The 20909-nt window shown below is 34.9% G+C and overlaps 1 protein-coding gene across 2 annotated transcripts in view; it reads left to right on the top strand.

The window, feature by feature from the left end:
- Window positions 1-20909, top strand: part of LOC129514424 (cadherin-7) — a 120775-nt gene that overhangs the window by 64521 nt on the left and 35345 nt on the right. For both annotated transcript variants that reach the window (XM_055332977.1, XM_055332976.1), the window contains exons 6-7: window positions 1493-1680; window positions 15970-16223. In XM_055332977.1, the coding sequence (XP_055188952.1) occupies window positions 1493-1680; window positions 15970-16223 (442 nt within the window). The remainder of the gene's footprint in view (window positions 1-1492; window positions 1681-15969; window positions 16224-20909) is intronic.

Genomic DNA, 20909 nt, shown 5'->3' with positions numbered 1-20909 from the left:
TTTTTAATATGCAATATTTTATAATAGTTCTACTACAGGCATTGTAATACCTCCTAACAAAATAAAGTGTGAAATTACTCTAACTTTAGCATTCATAAAAAAATGAACTTATCCTTAAATGTGCTCTTGATAGCTTACGATGGGAGAGGAGAGGAAGGTTGTAGAATAAGCAAAGCAATGATGTAATAATATCGGGCTCATAATAAAATTAACTATTTTTCTTTAAGCCTAGAGTGATAAGAGTTGATACTTAGAATTTTTGTTATTACAGTTGTCATGATTTGCTAAGGTATAGGACAGGTTTTCTAGCTTGTTAGATACTCTCATACTTATTAAAGTGAGGGAAGCCAAGGATATGTCATGAGGTTTTTCATTTTTACTGGATTTCTCTTTACCATCTGTAGTTAATATTCTATCCTTAAAGTTTCTGGAGTTTACTAAGGATGCTTCTGGATGTCTGAAAAGGGTCACTCAAAAGTCATCAGCATATCTTGTCTTTATTTTTTTAATCAGTGACTGTTCACAAAATTTAGAAAATTGCTAATAATAATAATTCTGAGCTGAAAATGTGGTCCTTTCATATGGATACATTTTCCTTCTTCTGCTCCTTCAAAGAGAATATTTTCTTTTCACAAAGAAGTGAAAAGACACTGCATTTAACAACCAGAAGGGAATGGAATAGGTGGAGGAAGCAGGAAAAAACAGATGATTAGAGAAAAATGATTCTGAGGAGTTTCCTAATTTCGAAGGGATGATTCATGGTCATCTGCTTTCCAAGGCTTTTTTTTTTTTTTCTTGCAGGATGGTGAAGAGGAATTTTTACAAAAGAAAGTTAAAAAGCTTCTCTTTCTATTTTCCTTTTCTTTCCTTCTGTTCAAACAGTATTGCCTCTGCTCTTGGGCTGTTGTCCCAGATCAGTTCTACATACAACCCACAGAGATAACTCCTATTCCTGATAAATTTATGAGCTCAAACAAGACGAATGTGGTCTTTCATCAACTCCCTTGTCCAGTTTTCTGAAACTTTCTTAGTAAAAGACACTGTTATGTAAATCCTAACAATAAGTAATCAGAACTGTTTAGTCTCATATTTGCCCATTTGAAGCCTAAGCTATACTGTTTTTTAAATATTTATATTGATTATATTTTAATTATTTAGATTTAATGGTTATATATTAATCTCATGTATAATTAGTTTAAATTTATTTTAATATTAAAAATAGCTTATTTCTCACCATGACATACAGGAATGGAGGCTCTTATCATGCTTTCTTCAGGCTGTTCCTGTTGTCACATGTTAATTATTATTAGATAATTGCCAAGAAATTTCTTGAGTCTATATGAAACTTGTCATTTATCTCCTATTGCTATAGCATCTTTTTTAGTAAAATATAAAAAGACATTAAGCGGAGGTGATGCAAACCGCCAAATAGTTAAGTATTTAATGGTTAGCTTTCACGTAGTTTGTTCATTTCTTGTTGTGAATTTCACAGGGTCTTACCAGTATAACGTCCCAGAGTCATTGCCAGTGGCCTCCGTTGTGGCCCGAATCAAAGCGGCTGATGCTGATATAGGAGCTAATGCTGAAATGGAATACAAAATTGTGGATGGTGATGGATTAGGGATTTTCAAGATTTCTGTTGACAAAGATACACAGGAAGGAATCATTACTATACAAAAGGTAATATTTTCCTTATTTTTGTTTTCTTTGAAGGTAGCACCAAACTACCACTAGTGCCACTAATGTGGCAAAGCCACATTTGCTTTGATGAAAGAATCTATTAGTCAAAATAAATGACCATGTGGAGCTATTACTATTTTAACTGTAAGACAAAAAGCTATGCATTTATTTTTAGGTGTCAGAATCACAGAAAATCTTGAATGACATTTGTAGTAATGCCCTAACTAGTCTACTCTGAGTAAAGCCATAGCTCTTATCTGTAGTTCTGTGACAGCAAGGCACACTAGCAGATGTACTGTTTTATTTTATTTATGTATATGTTTTTTATTGGAGTTCGATTTGCCAACATACAGTGTAACACCCAGTGCTCACCCCGTCAAGTGCCCCCCTCAGTGTCCTTCACCCAATCACTCCATCCCCCCGCCTGCCTCCCCAGATAAACTGTTTTAAATGACTTATGTGGAGAGATGTGTTTCTTTGTTGACTCTTCCAGGAAACCCTAAAATCAACTACACATCTTTGTTAGCAACTAGACAAACAGTCCATATATGTGAAAACAGTGCAAAGTTGGAAATAGAAACCAAAATGTTGAAAACTTACTACATTATCAATTATTCCCTTTCCAAGTTTATACTAGTTGAAGTGTTGGAAGAATTCATACAGAGCATGAGAAGTTGTAAAGCTTATCATAATCCCTTAAATATAAGTGCAAAGGAAATAGAAAATCACTATAATCCTAACTGAAGACTCTGTCATGGTATATTTAAATTAGCTCATACTACTGATTAGATATGGGGGATAATGAGCTATTTATTCCCTCTGCTTTGTATAGACGTCTTTAACAAATGTTAAATTAAAAACAAAAGAATTATTGCAGAATATAGTCTTATTTTCTCAACTATTTGAAAATACTAAAATATAGGATATGTGAAAATCCCCACCCCCTAAATAATGGAATTTTATGCCAGTCTGACAATCCAGGTGTATAACTTTGTAATTAACACTCTTCAATAATTAACACGTGTCAAAAAAGAAAGTTATATTTTAATTGTTACAGGAAAACATATGTTTGATTTCAGGCCAATGGGCAAAACATTTCTGCAATTATTTCCAGTGGACAGCTGCTATTTTAGCTCAGCTGGTGACAATCTGTGTAAAAAAGTTTTAATAACTAGGATAGGCCAACTGTTGGCAAAATGTTTTGTTTTGTTGTCTAAAATAAAAGGAATGCAATAAGGTACAGTGCTGCTCAAAGATTTCAAAGAGTCAACTGAAATCAATCTGTTCATATTCTAGAATTTTAAAATATATATTGATTTTTATTGAACATGTACATTTCATATATAAAGAAAGCACAAATTATTCAAACATGTACATAAAATATATATGATATATTTAATTCAGTGATTAAAAATTATCCTCAATTTCTGAATATTACTTTTTAAAGTTTTAGGGGATTCATTGTTAATTCTGGTCACAGTCAAATAGCACACTTTTTTTTTTTAAGCTTAAAGCTTTGAAGTCATTTCTAGCTTCTCTTTTGCTCCCCCTTGATCCATAATAGATCTTGGCTGTATGTTTTTTCTATTCTCCTTGGCATTATCTTAAGGATGGCTATCATTGCTCACTCTAAAACTGTTTTAATAGCTCTTGAGTTCACAACCTTTTTCTAGCTTCTCAGATCCACCCTTTCTTTAAATTGTTGTTCAAGATTCAAAAACACTTTATTAATCCAACTAGGTTGAAAGCAATCTACCTTACACTAAGGGAAGAAGAGAGAGGGATACAAAAAATTGAAAGGAAGCAGTAAAATAATCATTAATGAGGTTATATACATAGAAATTCCAAAAGAATTCACTAAAGGATTATTAGAATTAACAAGAATTTTCAATCATGATAGTAGCTACAAAAGTAAGTTAAGCCTCACGATAGCTCATAAAACTGCTCTATGAACTTTCATCTTCAATCTAAGGACAGTGGCTTCATGAAAAGAATATCTATACTTGGCCCACTACCCCTAAAATCTTCCATCTTAAAGCAGTGTAGTCTGCTAACCTCCTAAGGGCAGTCTTTAAACCTAAATCCAAAGTGGTATACCATCATGAACCCAATAGGATCTTGAGTCTCTATTTCCAAGAGTGTTTTTGCTTAACATTAAAAAAAGATTAATTAGACTCTTTAGAGTGGTTTTATTCAGAATGAAGGAGGTCTGTCCTTAAGATTTTCTGATTCCCTCTGTCAGAACTAACAACTGCATATGGTCCTCAAGGCAGGATTTTAATTTTCAGTTTTATTTATTACGATTTCAGTGAAGGGGGGTTCTGGATTTCATTCCAGGTAAAATGCTATCAGAGGTTCCTCACAGCACGTGGAAATGTGTATGAGCAGGTAGAGAATAGTGGAATTATCTATGAAATCCAGAATGGATTTCTGAATCTGAGTCACAGAGCATTCTTACTAAAACCAAGAAATTCTGAAGAAAACCAAATGAAGCATTCTCCCATTGTTCTTAGAATAGTTTTAAATTTTCATTTAGATAAACAATAGAATGGACAGTCCATAAAAATGATCCATTTTTGATGGGTTTTCTAGTCTCTCCAAACTATTGGAAAACATTTTCAACCAGGCACTGCTAGGATGTTGATATATGTATTTGTTCTTATGATCGTGAATGTCTCTAAATACTATTTCACTTTGGGATAACTGAGTTTCACTCTGTTTATATAGATATTTCTTTTGGAAATAGGTTATTTTGTACCTGTGGACCATGCTTGACTATCACATGAACTTATTTTCTCTCTGTAGTATAATAAAACTTTAGTTCATTGCTTTGTCAGAAACAATGCGCTGTCATGGTTATAATGAGATTTATTCCAGTTTGAGCAAATTGTTATCATATTTGGAAACATTTACATGTCATGCTTTGCATTAAGTGAACCTAAAAGCAGAGAGAGAACAAGAAAACAATCTCTTTAAAGATATGTTAGAAAGAGAAAAATAAGTACAGAATTGTGAAAGATTACCTTCACTTATGCTATTATTGCTCCAATGTCTTATATAGAAAATGTTTATAAATATGCCCAAATAGCCAGAATCCCCAAGGCTAAAGGTTTTTGTAGATATTTTCACAGAATTATAAACATGATTGTATAGTTTAAATATTGTTTTAAATTATGATGATAATACAGTGTTTCACAGTTAAAGCAGAATACAAGCTGCTGCTTTGGCCATTTATGAATGATTTAATGATAACCCTTATACCCAGTTGCACAGGGCTTCCAAATTCACAAAGTATAAACATAAATATTATCCCATGTGAGTGAAAACTGTCTTTCTTTACACCTAGAGTTTTTTCTGCTTACATTTTCGCATCATAATTTACAACGTGGGAACTATAATTTCCTATTTTTCCTTTGAGATATGACAATCTTTCCTCTAATGTGCTTCAGTTTTCAATATAAGACCTCAGTAGGGATTAAATATGGGATTTTGCTTTTATAAAATACATTACTATACAGTTACAGTGCAGTAAAAAATGAGCATTTTCAGGATGTATTTCCTGTGAAGGATGAGTACACATTCATGTCTGACATATGGATGGTGTTTGGAGGATCACATTTTCACTGTCAAAATAGTATATTTAAGCTTTTTTCTGGCCAATCCTATGTTATCTTCATAATCTCCTTATATTCATACCTTTAAAAATTCTGAATGAAGCCAAAGCCATCAAATAATAGAGCATTATTATAGAAGTATTGATAGGGAGGCCCTCATGCCTTCCCTGGGCCGGGGAGGAAGAGTTAGACTATATACTTTCCTTTCAGCCTTCAACTCTGCCACAAGGATTTCTAAGCTCTGGGGTTTACTATCTTGTTATTGAAACGTGTCCTTTGTTTCCTACTTGCAATAAGGAGGAGCTAATTCCCAGAGTCAAGTATCTATTTCAGCACTTCGTAAAATGCTGCTGATGTGTGGTGGAGGTATATCAAACTGACAACATTTCTAATTTATATGTCTTCTTATAATTATGTTTTTCTTTCAAAAGATTTGATTCAATTAATCCTGGTGCCGTGGAGGCACATTTCTTAAAGTGGAACGAAGACATTTCTCTCATTGGACTGTGAAAAGGCATACATTTTGGATTATTTTGGTTTTAAAGGTTGGCTGTGATAAGATTAATATGGTAACTGTAGTTAACTTCTGAATTTCAGGTTATATTTTCCAATTTATTCAACCCATTATTACTGTGTATATTTAAGTAGATCTTTATATCATTTTCATCATTATGCTCATGTGTGCGTATATATAGGCAATCTACTTATTAAGATATAAACTTAGCCATGTTTGAATAGCCAAGATTAGAGAAGAATTTAGGGACTTAAAAAGGAAATAAGAAATTGACACTCTTTGAAGGACGTTGATAGTAATATAAATGTCAACACATGATAGTCTTGATCAAAGAGGCAAAGGCCATGTTCACTTAGGAGTATGTCTGTTTGCTTTGATTTTGACAGTTATCAGAGCAGTGTTCTGCTTTGATATGTATATGCCAAAGACATTTTACAGTGAGTCCATCACTTTTTTTTTTGCTTAGTGCAAGTCACAGATAATGTACAATTTTTTTTTCCTTGCTTCTGTCTTTTTCCATGGTGTGTTGTTTCCTGAATTAGTTTCGATGGGTAGACTTCCAAGAAAGACATATTTAAGAAAGAGATATTTAAGAAAGAGATACGATTTAGTGATTGTATAAGAAAGTTGAAGAGAGAATTTAAGGACAAAACTTAATGTTTCCAGTGTGAGTAACTAGATGAATAATTGTGCCATTCCTTTCAAATGGGAGTGTATGATTATTATGATTTGGAATACGTGTGAAGTGCCTGTGGTATCTGGATAATAATGTCTAGGAGGTCATGAGTAAGGATTTGCAGCTCAAGGCAGAGGTCTAGAGTACAAACTTAGGTCTGGGAGGCATTACCATATGCATGGTAATTAAAATTAAAAGGTGCACTTGAGAATATCCCTAACGCATGTATATAAAGTAAGGGAAAGGGGTGTCTGGCTGGCTCAGTCGGTGGAGTAGGCAATTCTTGATCTCATGGTCGTGAGTTCAAGCCCCACATTGGGCATTGAGGTTACTTTAAATAATATAATAAAGTAAAGGAAAGAATGCTTTCAACATTACTTGGTAAAACTAAAAAGTTTAAGTTAGCAGGGTAGAAAAAGATTCTGAGAATGGAAATTGTTTTATTTTTCCAGGACTGATGTATTTTAAAAGACTTTATAAGTAACTGAACCACAAAGCAAATCTAAAATATTAATATATTCAGATAAAGAAAAGGGAATTGCACATATTATCAGTAGAGGAGGGAACTGATGGATTCCAGAATCTATTTTAGATAATAAAGACAAAATATAAACCAATAAGGAAATGCTTAGAAGAGCCAAGGGCCTGGAATTCAAAGAAATTCACATGTCTGGATATGACCTCTCTCTCACTATTTCATTTGGTCATTTCAAGGCTATTTGGTTCATTTTCACTGTATCTGCTGCCATCATATCAAAATACGCTACCACATGATGTCAAAAACTGAAGCCACCAACTTTTATTGTTTCTCTCCATAGCTGTATCAACTATTCATTGCTACTTTAAGGAATTACCCCCAAAATCTACTACTTTAAACAACAGTATTTCTTTACGTCATGATTTTGTGAGTTAGCAATTTGATGGAAGTTCAGCCAGATGATTTTTCTGCTGACCTGAGGTAGTCTCACACTTGGATCAGTGGCCAGCTCCTGATCAGGGTCTGCCTCTATGGAGGTGTCTGTCTGTCTGCTGGGACAAGGGGGGAGTATAAATGTGTCTCATCTCCAGTAGGTAACTTGGCTTTGTTCCAAGAGTGGCAAGAATCGAAGCTACAAGGTCTCTTGAAGCCGACATCAAGAATTGGCATATCATTGTGCCACGTTATAGCCATCAAAGCAAGACAGGCCAGCCAAGGTTTGAGAAGTGAGTGGAAAAAAACACACATAAAAAGAGAGGAGCTATAAAATACTGTGGATGCTGGGAAAGTAGAAAAAAAGGTTTTGAGTCCCAGAGAAACTAAAAATTTAATCTTCGGGTCACACATAGATGAAATGGCAAAAGAATCTCAGGTCTGCTGACTTATGCTGTAGTCTTCTCTCCTGTTTCTGCATTACTCACAAAATAATTATGTGGGTCAAAATAAGTTAATATTAGCTGCTCTTTGGTAAAGGCCCCTAGGAAAATAGAAGCTAAACTGCCTTTGGGTCATAATCTGGATTCAGGTTGCCTGAAAATGTGTGAGGCCCTTCCACAGGAAGTCACTGGGTCTAATCATGCTGGGAAATAGCTCTGCTTGAGCTGTTATGTTACACTGGGAAAGAATATAGTCATTTGCAAGGCTTGTTTTCTATTTTCTGCTTATGAAACCAAAAAAAGCCTAAATTCACAGGGAGTATGTGGTATACAGGATAGTGTACCCCTGCTATGCATCCCAAAGATACCCATGTCCTAATCTCTGGAAGCTATGAGTAGTTGACCCTCTATGAAAAAAGGGATTTTTCAGGTGTGATTAAGTTAATGGGGTCGAGATGGGGAAATTTTCATAGATTATCTCATTGGGCTCAGTGTAATCATGAGGACCTTAGATGAGGGATGTGGGAACAGAACCAGAGGGAAGAAGTGATGTGTTTTAAAGATGGAAGAAGCTGTGAGCCAAGAACTCATGTGGCTTTTAGAAGCAGGAATGATTCTTCCCTGAAGCCTTCAGAAGGAACACACCCCTGCCAACACCTTGATTTAGACCTCTGAACTCCAAAATGGTGTAAAACAATAAATTGATGTATTTTAAGCCACCAAATTTGTGGTGTTTGCTACTGCAGCCACAGGACATTAATACAGAAGTCATAGTGGAACATTTCTGTTGAGTGGAATACAGACAACAGTACCTAAAAGAGAAAGCCAGACATTAATTAACTAGATATGGATAAGAATCTGGGGAGTTCCTGATTTAGGCATTCTGTGCTCTAATTGAAATAATACGTGATGACAGTAGACATTTTGATGATAACAGCCCTCAATTTCTCTCTCACCATTGCAGCATAGACTACATCAGTTTTATATGGTTGATCCTACTTTCTTCCTTTGTCAACATCCTGAGATTCACTACTATTCTTTTGCTTGTTTTAGATTACCTGATTCATGCTTCCAATTCATTCTGATGTTTTTTCTTAGTCTGTGGAAACAAAGACCATGGAACCATCCTGTGTGATTATGAACAAGAAACTCAATCTGTCCTTGACTCAGTTTCCAGATTTGTCAGAATGATCTGTTAAGAACTGTGTTATCTGACAGTATTATCTTGTGAGAATCAATGAGTGTGAGCAGTTAATAAGTTAATATTGTAAAACTCATAGAATGAAAACCTGCATATGTTAAGGCCTATATAAATGTGTATTGTTAACAGGGAATTCATTTAGCAGTTTATGGTTCTCTTTGTAGATAGGTTCAACTAAAAATCTGAAACATATGTACATTTAGTTGATGGTCTTAGATTTTTTTTTTAAGTTAGAAAATGGAGATGTGTTGTATCTGCTTAATTGCTACTGTTTGCTAGGTTAGGAGTTGTTAATTTAATACTCATGGAAGCCAGAGGACACTTGTGTGGCTAGATAATAGAAATAATTATTCCTGATATTTATATCCTTATTTTATTCTTCATATGTTGACATACTTTAACATTTCAGGCTTTAAACATTTCTGCAGTTATTCATAATATCTTCGTTAGGGTTCCAATTTACCTAGAGAGCACTAGATACTTTCTGTGTATAAATAGTAGTCTATTTGCAAAATGTGAATATTTGTATGAAATACCTGATAAAGAGTTGCATTAAAGCATACTTTTTTGAAAAGTCAAAATAATGACTCTCATAGAAATATAAACTGGACATGGTGGTACCCAGAAGTCTTTCTTGTTTTGCTTATTCCAAATTTGCCTATACTTATTTTGCTCACTTTCAGATGATTTGTTTGTCCTTACATTTTTTAATGCATCAACATGGTGCATCCAAATATAGAATCATATATATATATATATATATATATATATATATATATATATATATACACACACACACACACACAATTTGGAACATATTTTCCCTGTCTCTCTATAAAAACAGCTTATTGCCCAAATCCACATATAGGTTTCATGATGCACAAAAGATTTCAAGACAAATAAAATCTTCAGAAGATGCTGAAGTCACTTGCAACTGTCGGCAAAAATTGCACTGGACAAATTTAAACAGGGTAAGACAGACTTCAAGGATGTGGCCACAGGAGAAGGAGGCCAGAATTCAGTCTAAACTCAACTCAGGTGAGAGAGAGGGCAGGCGAGTTAAGAGCTGGAGTGTATTTGGGTGGTGGGTGGATAACAGGGCTTCTGTATGTGCTGATTGACTTTACCTAAAGGGAAAGTAAAATTTCTTGTAGCTTCACAACAGGAGGTAGTTTTATAGCTTGGAGCAAGGCTCAGACAGAGTTGGCTCTTACTCTTCACAGCAGCTCTTTCTTCCTTGATGTTGATATTTCAAAGAGATGACTCCCTGTTTCTTGAGGAAGACATTCTCGGGCTGTAAAAATGGCAAGAAGCTTTTTTAAAAAATTTCCATCTCAAAGGGGCAGAGAATGGACTTGCAAGTTTTCTAAGGTCACTGTTCTAAGAAATGAGAGTCCAGGGGCCAAGAGGGAAACATTAAGACTTTCTTAGGAACAACTCAGGGAAGGGACAAAACAAAAGCAATAATGCAGTTGTACGTAATAAAGGTGTATTTTGCTTTTGAAAAGTTCTTGATGGAGGGATAATTTTAGAATTCTTATTCTTGTATTTAGGTGTACAAAATTATTCTTGCGGAGAGACCTTTTTCAAGGTTGTAGATCACTTTTAAGATTCTGGACAGTAGATTTATTTTGAGTAAAATTATTGTAAAGGAAAAAATTGTGATTGAGGGTTATTTTTCTATAGATACCTCATTTAAGCTCCTTTACTTAGGAGGAAAAGATTTCTATTGGTTTGATCAACAAGTAGGGAAGATATTGAAAGCAGCAGAATATGCTTTGATCCAAAAGACAGCTGGAATCTCTAGAAAAAGAAGTGTCTTTAAAAATGACAAACAATCTTAGTGCTTTTGTACAAAATCCACATTAGACATAGACACTAAATATATAGACAGGCACGTGTGTGTATGTGCGCACACACTGTCTCTCTCTAATCAGCCCTGTTGGTACCATGCCATGTTTAGAAGAGCAGAATGAACAATTTCCAAAAGAAGAGTTTAACTTGGATCAATTCCTAAACATCAACACCAGCATTGCCCAAAAGTGCAAGATCTAAAAGGAGGCCATTGAGCTTAATGAGAGCACATTTGGCTATAGACCAGAAGCCAAGCTATATGGAGAAAGACAAATGCAGTGCAGTGATTCTATTAAATGGATTCTAAGATTATGTTTTAACTTAGGTTTTACTATCGAAAAGGCTAAAAATGGCAGGGGGAGGGGGACAAACTATCCAGACCTCACTCTTTATGATAGTTTTTGTTTCATTTTGTTTTGTTTTAATTCAAGACACATATTGCAAACTGACTTTACTGAGGCCTAGGTGTCATGGGGAAACAGAGGAGGAAGGCATAGTCTTAAGTGTCATTTTATTTCCTCATTATCTTGCACGAAATAATGGCACTAAGAATAATAGAATAGGAACAAAGCGAATATTTATACAGCAATTACTCAGTTTCAGTCAATGTTCTAGGTGTTTTAAATTTAGGAATACTTTACAGCAAACCTATAGGGTTGGTGAGGTGAGCAGATGCCTAAATGTGATACTGGCATACAATAAGAGACCTTAATTGTTCTTCAAGCCTGATTTTTATACCAGGAAAGGAATAGTTGGTGGGTGGACATGGCCTTGTCTTCACGTAGTGTATCTTTGCCAGCTACACAGGTTAACTTTGAACTTTCACTAGAACTCCCTGATGTTTGGTTCTCACATTGATGGATAATACCAGTCCTGCATCTTTTTAAATGCATATTCAAGATGTGTATAGAATTTCTTGTTCATAGTTAGCTTTTTGTATAAAGAAGATTTATTATTTGTTAGGTAAGGAAGTTAGGGGGACACCCATAAAGAAGGTGATAGTGGTTCTCCATGATATTTCAACTAGAGAAATTAAAGACAAAATTATGTGAAAGAAGGACCAGCAGGTGATGGTGATATCAACTGGAAGACACAAAATGTCCCACTTATCATGAATAGTTCATCTTAATTGCAGTAAGAGAGACGGGAGGAAGAAGGGTAAGCATCTAGTCTGGGAAAAGCTTATTACCTTGGGTTCCTTAGATCAGGGGTTGACAAACAACTCCCTGTCTATTTCTGTACAGCTCAAGGGCTAAGGATGGTTTTGTATTTTGAAGTGATTGAGAAAAATGGAAGGAAGATGGGTGTTGTGTGAAACGTGAAAGTTGTAGAGAATTTGTTTCATTGCCTGTAAATGAAGCATTATTGGCACTTGGCCACACTAATTCATTGACAGGTGGCAGAGAATATACAACATGAAAAGCCTAATTGTTTAGTATTATCTCCTTACAGGAAAAGGTTGTTCATCCCTGCCTTGATTATAATACTTACTTTTAAAGTTTTTTTTTTTATTTTAATTCCAGGATCGCTAACATAGTGTTATGTTAGTTTCAGGTGTGCAATATAGTGATTCAACAGCTCCACTGTTATTCAGTGATCATCAAGTTAAGTGTTCTCTTAATCCCCATCACCTGTTTCACCCATCCCCCACCCACCTCCGCTCTGCTAACCATCATTTTGTTCTCTATAGTTTTTTGGGATTTTTTTTTTCAACCCTGAAGTTCATCATCTCTGATGGCAAAATATGTAAACAGCCCTATTTTCTAGTCTAGGAAATAATATACCAAAAAAGCTGTTTCTCTCTCTCTCTCAGCATGTCTGACATACATGCCACTTGACAGATGAAAGCACAGCTTCTGCAGGTCCAGAATTGCTCTATGGTATCACTGGTTTGGGTCTGTTTGACTCCCATTTGAATCCAGGTTCTTATTCATCCCCCATATTGCTTGCTGTTGTGAACCACAGTGTAATAGGGGTTTGGGTTAATTTACAATTTTATATAGTCTCATTGTGATACATAGTCCCAATATTGGATAGAATCTGTTTAAACATTACCTTTAAAAAAATTAAAAAATAAACATTACCTTTATCTTCCTCCTTTTACTTCCTTTACTTTGTCTTACCTAAATTTTTTCCAAATAAAACTCTGTTCATAAAATCTGGTAGTTATGAAATGTATTGCTTATACAGAAGTCAATAAGAAAGAGGAATAGGAATTAAAGTTCTACTGCAAAAGCTTTCTCGCAATGTGTTTAACAACCCTATCTGTCACACCACACCCCTCTTTGAAAACTCGATGTCTGCCTTATTCTGATTTGCTCTGAAAATCATTTTGTGTAGCAATTTCTTCTGTCTGTAATCTTGATTCATAGCCTTTCATATGAATTCTTTTATTGCTCTATTTTCATAATAGCTCTTAGGCAACCAATCATCGTGCGTGATACTGTGTTTCATTATGACTCAGTGGCATCCAGATGTCTATACCTCATGTTGTTGCCTTTTAGACACATTTTAAAAAGTTGGTATAAAATAATTGCATTCATTTGTGCAGCGAATTTTGGATTTTTCTTTCATATGTCAATCAAACTTTTACTTGAATACAGAAATACTTCTCATCCCTTTTGATAGACCTGAATGAATATCTAAAAAGTTGTAGTGGCCTTGAATTGATTTAAAAGGAGATGGTAAACAAGATTTTTAAGACACATTCTGTCATACATAGAGACACATAATATACAAAAATAAGATTTCTCTCATTATCTGTCAGTTTTATAAGGAATACAAGAACAAAGTGCACAAGGTTAATATCCAAGCTATTTGTGAGTATGTTTAGAGTCTTTTAAGTGAATTTAGGTAAATAATTTCTTTTTTGTTCCTAATGATATCCACACTAAATATTGGACTACGTGTATGGTATAAGACAATGTTAAAGCAGAGTTCAGCCTTATTCCAAGAGGGTTTTCATGACAATTATCCAATGAGACTTTTGAAAATATGTATGCTTGTACTTCATCCTGGATCTGCTGAATCAGAATCATCTTAGACGGGGCCATATGTGTGTCTGAAAACTCCTCTGGGTAGTTCTGATTCTCACATTTGGTTGAGAAGTATTGGGCTAGAAATATTTTTAGGTAACAGACAAAAAAGGTAGCATCATAAAAATATCACTGAATTTGGTGATATTTAATAAGGTTAATAAGGTGATGTTTAGGGCACTGCCTACCATGTGTCCCTGCATCTTCATCTGAAAGCTCAGAAAGAATTAAAACTGCATTTTCCTGCCTGTCGCTATTTTAAGAAGTTTTTTGTGGTCAAGAAAACCAGTGTACCTGACTCTTCCTTCCCCCACTCCCTACTTTTGGCCATCGGGATTCCTTAGGGCAAAGGTATAGTTTAATTTTAAGGCTCTGTGTCCTGGATATTTGTGGTCTAGTTTTTTTTTTCCTAATTCAACAAGAATTTATTGAGTCCCTTCTATGTGCTGAATTCATAATAGGCACTGGGAGTGCTAGCAATTAAGCAAACAGTCTGGAACTTACAATCTACTGGATGAGACAGATGTGAAGCCAGTAAACATTTCAGTAAATGCTCCCTGATCTCGGTATTGTAAACTTATTTTGAGTATTGATTTGTGTATTTTTCCCTCAGTATTAATCAGAGATGAGCCATAGAAACTTTTTTTTATGTAATATATATCTGCAAATACACACACACCTATATTTGTATATTTCATATCTACATGGGTTTATGTGCCTGTGTTATGTTTTATATAAATAGTACATATATATATATATACTGTTAAATATACATACATATAACGTCTATGTACATAAACAGTGTATACATATATATATATATATATAACTTTCTATTTACATAACTACAATATTATTATTGTGTTATTTTAGTCAGCCTCACACCTTTTGGGGTGGGTTGGAATAAATACATACCTGCATGTGTGCACACCCATGCCCATGAACACAATAGATGAAGCTGAATTACAATTCTCAACATTACATTTTAGCCCCTTTTCCCTAAGACTTTTATTGTTACATAACCATTAAGTTGAAATGATAATTAAGTATGTCACAAATCGTGCTTTACTTTTAATAGCATTTCAGTCCATGTCTTCACTTTAAAAAAATATTTTTGTTTCATCTCATTGAAATGTAAGGAATATTTTGGGACAGTTTTTCAGTGGTGAGATTGAGATTGAAAGTCATAAAAATCTGTGACTCTGTATCCTTTGAAGAAAGAGAAGCATTTTATTGTCACAAACAACTTCAGCATATTGTGTATATAACTCTTTTTTTTCACAGATGGTGCTTTCCTAGGACAACATTTAATTGCTCTTAGAACTTTTTTAAAGCTACCAAATGGTTTAAGTTGGGTCACTATTTTTGAGTAAAGTGTTGGCAGTGTTAATCACTCTTTGAAAGTTCCACAACTGAGATTTTGGACTATAACTCTCAACCATCAAATACAAACAGAGACATGGTGCATAGGGGTAGAAGAATTATGGAGGCAGAAATTCTGGGTGCTTCTTTGAGAATTGGCTGTATTTTCAGAGGGCACAGACTCCACATCCCACCTAAACTGTATGGTTGCCTTTGGAGGGCCTAAAGGCTCAGGATTGTAATGCAGTCCCTGAAATCAATAAAGATGACCTTTTAAATGAAAAATCCAGTGGAAAGTTTATTTTTTTTTCTTTTTAATGTACACCCCTGGATAGTACAGTTGAATTACATGGTTGAAGGATATTATATTGATGTCTCTTTTGGAAAGAGTTTTCAATCTTATCAGTTGTCTTTCAGATGATATTCTAAAGACTTGCATTTGCCCGTGCAATGCACAGCAGCACAGTGGATTAAGTTAGCTCAAAAGCACTTACCATTGTCTGTGAGCCAGAAAAGCAGCAAGGATTACAATTGGCATTATTATTTATTATTTGTGAATGCTGATGGTGCATTTTCGTGGCTGAGTCCTTTCTGTGCTTATTGACATGCATAAATGAAAAAGCTCTGCTTAGCTGACTATTTAATTGGTAATTTAATTTCCCTAATAACTTCTTTTACAGGACCTGGATTTTGAAGCCAAAACAAGTTACACACTCCGGATAGAAGCTGCAAACAAAGATGCCGACCCTCGCTTTCTCAGCTTGGGGCCATTCAGCGACACGACAACGGTGAAGATAATTGTGGAAGATGTGGATGAGCCCCCCGTGTTTTCCTCACCTCTGTACCCCATGGAGGTGTCAGAAGCTACCCAAGTTGGGAATATCATTGGCACTGTAGCAGCTCATGACCCAGATTCTTCCAACAGCCCTGTGAGGTAAATCTCATTGCTCTCCTCTTCTGCGACTTTACAACAGTGTGCTTTATTCACAACTCATGTTTCTGTATTATGATGCTTTTGGTTCATAGCAAATGAAGACCAGTTTTGTATATGCATTGAGCCACAGCAGCAGAAGTAAAGCAGGATCAGAACAACTCAACATTTTACTGATCCAAAAATGTTTCACGTGATTATCCAAGGCCATTATTATGTAGCAATATTTTTAGGCATTCATTATCAGCCACAAGCTAGAGCTGCTGTTCCTATTGAACCAATTATCTTGAGCTCTTTCAAAGCAGACTGTGTTCAAAGATGAAGCGATGCATCTCCTAGTTGTAGGATATATGCGTATATTAGACAACTCATAAACAATTTAAATTAGGGATTAGCTTTTAAATAAATCATTTTCCCTGTTGGTCTGTTCTGATAGGATAGTTTAATTTATTGTTTCTACTTACAAAAAATTAAATAAGACTATCTATAAGGACTTTTTTTCAAGTGTTTTATCAATAGTCCTGTATCAAGACTAGGCACATGGTGTTCTAAGCAATTGATCTCTTTACGACTAAAGAGTGATGATAGGTAAACATTTCAAAATACCACAACATTCAATTTCACACCTTTTACTTCTGATTTACAACCTAAGGTCTACATGTATGTTTTTGTGTATGCATGTGTTAGTATGCGTGTGTGCATAGATAGGATACATTATGTCTTAAGTGAATATTTTACAGAGAATAAACTTGAAATTTCTTTGTGTTACATGTCTTTATTTGCAGTCATAAGTGAAACTTTTCAGTGTGACACTTTGGATTTCAATTACAAAGTCTGATAAAAAAGAAAATCAATGAACGTTTTATATTCAGATATATTCAGCCTACAAGCTTTTTAGTTTGAATCTCTCTCTGGCAATGCTAAATGCTTTTGAGCTAAGTTTGGACATTGACTACCTAGTATCATGAAAAATATCTGTAATTTAGACAATGATTCTTAGTTAAGAAAAGCATAATCTTTTACCTCCATAAAATAGTAAACTTAGGCTCTTTCCTTCTCTTTTGTCTGATGATAATACCATAGTCTAATGAAGAATTGGCATAAAATAATTTTTAGTTCAAAAATGAAGTCATACTCATCATTTCCCTATCTATACAATCAATTCAGGCTATATGGATTGGCTGTACTATTTTTAACACAGTGATCACAAACTATTCCTAAGAATATAATCTGTGCAGTAGAACATTTGAAAGTCACAAATGTAGCAGATAGAATAAGTCTTCCCTTCCCCCTGTGGTTGTCCAGCCTTCATTGTCAAAACAGTTTCCTGGCCAGCTCAGCCCCATCCACCAAGTCTTGCAGACCTGCACACACTTGAATTTGGGTTTTGTTATAGCATCACATCTCTTACAGACACAGGTAACTCTCCTTCCCTTAAGAACAATCAGACACAACATGATTTTAGGCATGGATCAGCTACTCCTGAATAGTCTGATTCCTGCTTAAATCATTTAATTTTATGGGGAGAAAAATAATGTCTTCATGAAGCATGGGATATAAAAAAAAGAGACACTACTACATAACATAATTCAGTACTTGAATGACAGAAGCTAAGAAATCTTGTTTCTTCTTTTTTTCCTTTACCCATTTCCTTGTGTATCATCCTGTTAATGCCTCTCCACATAAATATTTCACTTTTTATAATATTTATTTGAAAAAATGCTGCATTATATAATAATTTGGGGAAGAAGGAAGAGGAGGACTAAGTGGATATTGACTTCACTTAGAGATGAAGTGACCTCCAGGTCTTGGAGGTAAAGATCTCTGTGGCCTTCATCAATGAAAGAGACTGGCCAGGAATTTATTTTTACCTATTTTTATTTTTTTAAGGCTAATGAAGGTGACCTGAAAGTTGAGGTTAGTATTATATCTCTTTTTGAACACCTATATCTCACAATTAAAGAGGTACAACCTTTGTTCAAAGTGGACTAAAATGTTTTGGAAGTCTGTGTACATATTTCTTTTGCTTTTGCAAAATTAATTTCTTGACTTACTATTTAATACTTGTATTCTTGAAATATTTTTATGCTATTTTTATAAGGTCACTCAGTCACTTGTAGCTGATTTTTTTTATGGACTTGTCTTTGATACATTTCTCTTCTCCTATTTATTTGTGGTCTCCTTTAAAAGGCCACATTCCTCATACTATAATTTGATGAGTAGGTGTGCACTCTTGTGCATTCTCTAGAAGACCTGTTCTCTTCTCAGCACTGTTATTTGCTGAGTGACCTAGGGGATGCCAATTAGCCTCCTAAGTTTCCATATGCCAGGTAAAAAGGAAAAGCAAATCCTATCCCTGCTTTATCCCAAGTTTTTTGAAGATTAAGGAATAAAGGGAAAGTAACTGATAATTTTAAACTGAGAATCATTACTTAAGTATTAGGAGGTATTATCATTATACATTGCTATTATTACAATTTATTGGGTTTCCATCCCATTTTTGTTGCAAGGTCAGTAAGTCAAGGAAGGATACATACTTTACAAGCAACTGTATTGACAATCTGTATTAAAATTTGTCTTGTAGTCACATATGTTCCAATATATAGATGATATTATGTAGTTTAATGGGCATAAATATGTGTTAGTATTGGGCACTGAGGTACCTATCAAAATGGAAGCCCTCCTTCAACAAATGTCAATGGATGGGCAGAGAGCATAGTCTGCTGAGATCCTAGGAAAAGTGAATTTCCAGATTGAGATAGAATCTGAAGAGTCTCAGGGTTGTGAGCTTTGTGCTCACACCTTTAGAAATACTGTGGTTCTTAGAGGAATGGAAAAGTAGTATTTGTTTCATTGTAGTTGCTTAAAATTAGGCCAATAGTATTTGAATTGTAAACCAGGACGTGAAGTTAGGTAATTAGTATTTAAATTTATTGACATTTTTTTGTAGTATGATGCTAAAATCTAGCATATGCTATTTATATTTGGAATATTTACCAATATGTGGAGTGAGAAACTAGAATTCTAGAAAGAAATATATTTACTTTCCTCCAGCAAGCAAAATTGAGATCCTCTTCTCGCATGATCCCTGCCTTGCTCAGCACTTTTTATTTTTACCTACTTTTGACACCAGCCAAAGCTATGAGTAACTTCTTTGTGCATGTGCCCTTTCTTTAAAGGGACTGTGGTACCTACATCACCATGAAAGCATCTAGAAGTAGAATAGCAGTAGGTAGAAAGATTTTTAAAAACTCAGAGCCCAGTGCTTGTCCAGAATATAACACCCATTATGAAATGTTATATATTTGTTATAGCTTGCCTAGCATAGAGATAGGTTACCTCCCCCACCATGTCATGTACACCTATTTTCCTCTTCCCATATAGAAACTAGAAGCTGGGATGCCTGGGTGCTCAGTGGTTGGGCATCTGCCTTTGGTTCAGGTTATGATCCCAGGGTCCTGTGATCAAGCCCCACATCAGGTTCTCCTCAGGGATCCTGCTTCTCCCTCTGCCTGTGTCTCTGCCTCTCTCTCTGTGTCTCTCATGAAAAAAAAATCTTTAGAAACTAGAACCAAAAGTGGAAATTAGATAATAGTTGACATTCCTTAGCCAGGGGGAAAAAAATAAGAAGAAGAAGAGGCTTTTTTGAAAGCAAAAGTAGGTAATCCGAGTCCAACATATTTCTGGCTCTTTATGTTTTTGTAGTTGTTTACTATTTCATATAGATTTTGGCCCCAAAAGCCAAATATCAGGGTTTGTCTGTTGAACTGAAGGACAGGTCATGTTCTACTTGTGATTTTAATCATCTTTCTGGATGGTAGAAACCTCACTTCTGTGTTTTTCATCAGTGAGATGGTGGACACTGTAAGAGCAGCTTCTAGTCTAGAGCACTCTTCATTCCTCATGTCAGCACTGGGGGACTGTGTAGTACGTCGACATACATTTATCAAGAATCTACTTTGTGCACAGTGCTGAGGCAAGTAGTGACAGAAAAACCAAAGATGAATAAAACATTTCCTCTGACCCTCAAGGAACTTACTATCTGGTTGAAAACACAAGATCCCATAAAAGTTAAACAAAACGAGAGAGGAAAAAGAGCTGTAAAATGGCCAATTGTGAGATAAATTGTAATCACTCTGAGCTTACTGGACAGGAGGTTTCATTTGAAGGCGGGATAGCATAAACAGGGGGCTTTGAGAGATGGCAGGATTTTGACAAACCAAGAAAAAATTATGCAAAGTCCGTTTATGTTTTATTTAGTTATGTCCTAAGAGTCTAGTGCTGTTTTATGAAATCAGCAGATTTACTTCTGTAGGCAGTGCAAGCCCAAAGTCTCTATGCTAAAAATAGCCAATGGATTGAAACATGATATTATTACAAATAAGATCAGATGTGAAGAGGGTTTCATAAAAATTAATGGGGATTGTTTTCAGCATTTCTAGCAATTTAAATACAGAACTACATTTGTATTTATGCTCAAGGATACTACAATAATGATTCTTACCTGCAGGCTCTTTTGGCATTCCTGGTATTGTATGTTCTCAGATAAAAGGTGATAAAATAGTATCAGGTATTACATTATGTAGTGTGACTAGTATGAACACATTTGGGATGTTTGAATAATTCAGTGTGTAGTTTTTTAAGGAGCTTGTATGCATGCATATATTTGTACATATTATTTTAATCTCA

The sequence above is a fragment of the Nyctereutes procyonoides genome, unplaced genomic scaffold (genome assembly GCF_905146905.1).
Source record: "Nyctereutes procyonoides isolate TBG_1078 unplaced genomic scaffold, NYPRO_anot_genome, whole genome shotgun sequence".
Lineage (NCBI taxonomy): Eukaryota > Metazoa > Chordata > Mammalia > Carnivora > Canidae > Nyctereutes > Nyctereutes procyonoides.
The sequence above is the reverse complement of the archived record's forward strand: the minus strand, read 5'-3'. Positions and strand labels throughout refer to the sequence as shown.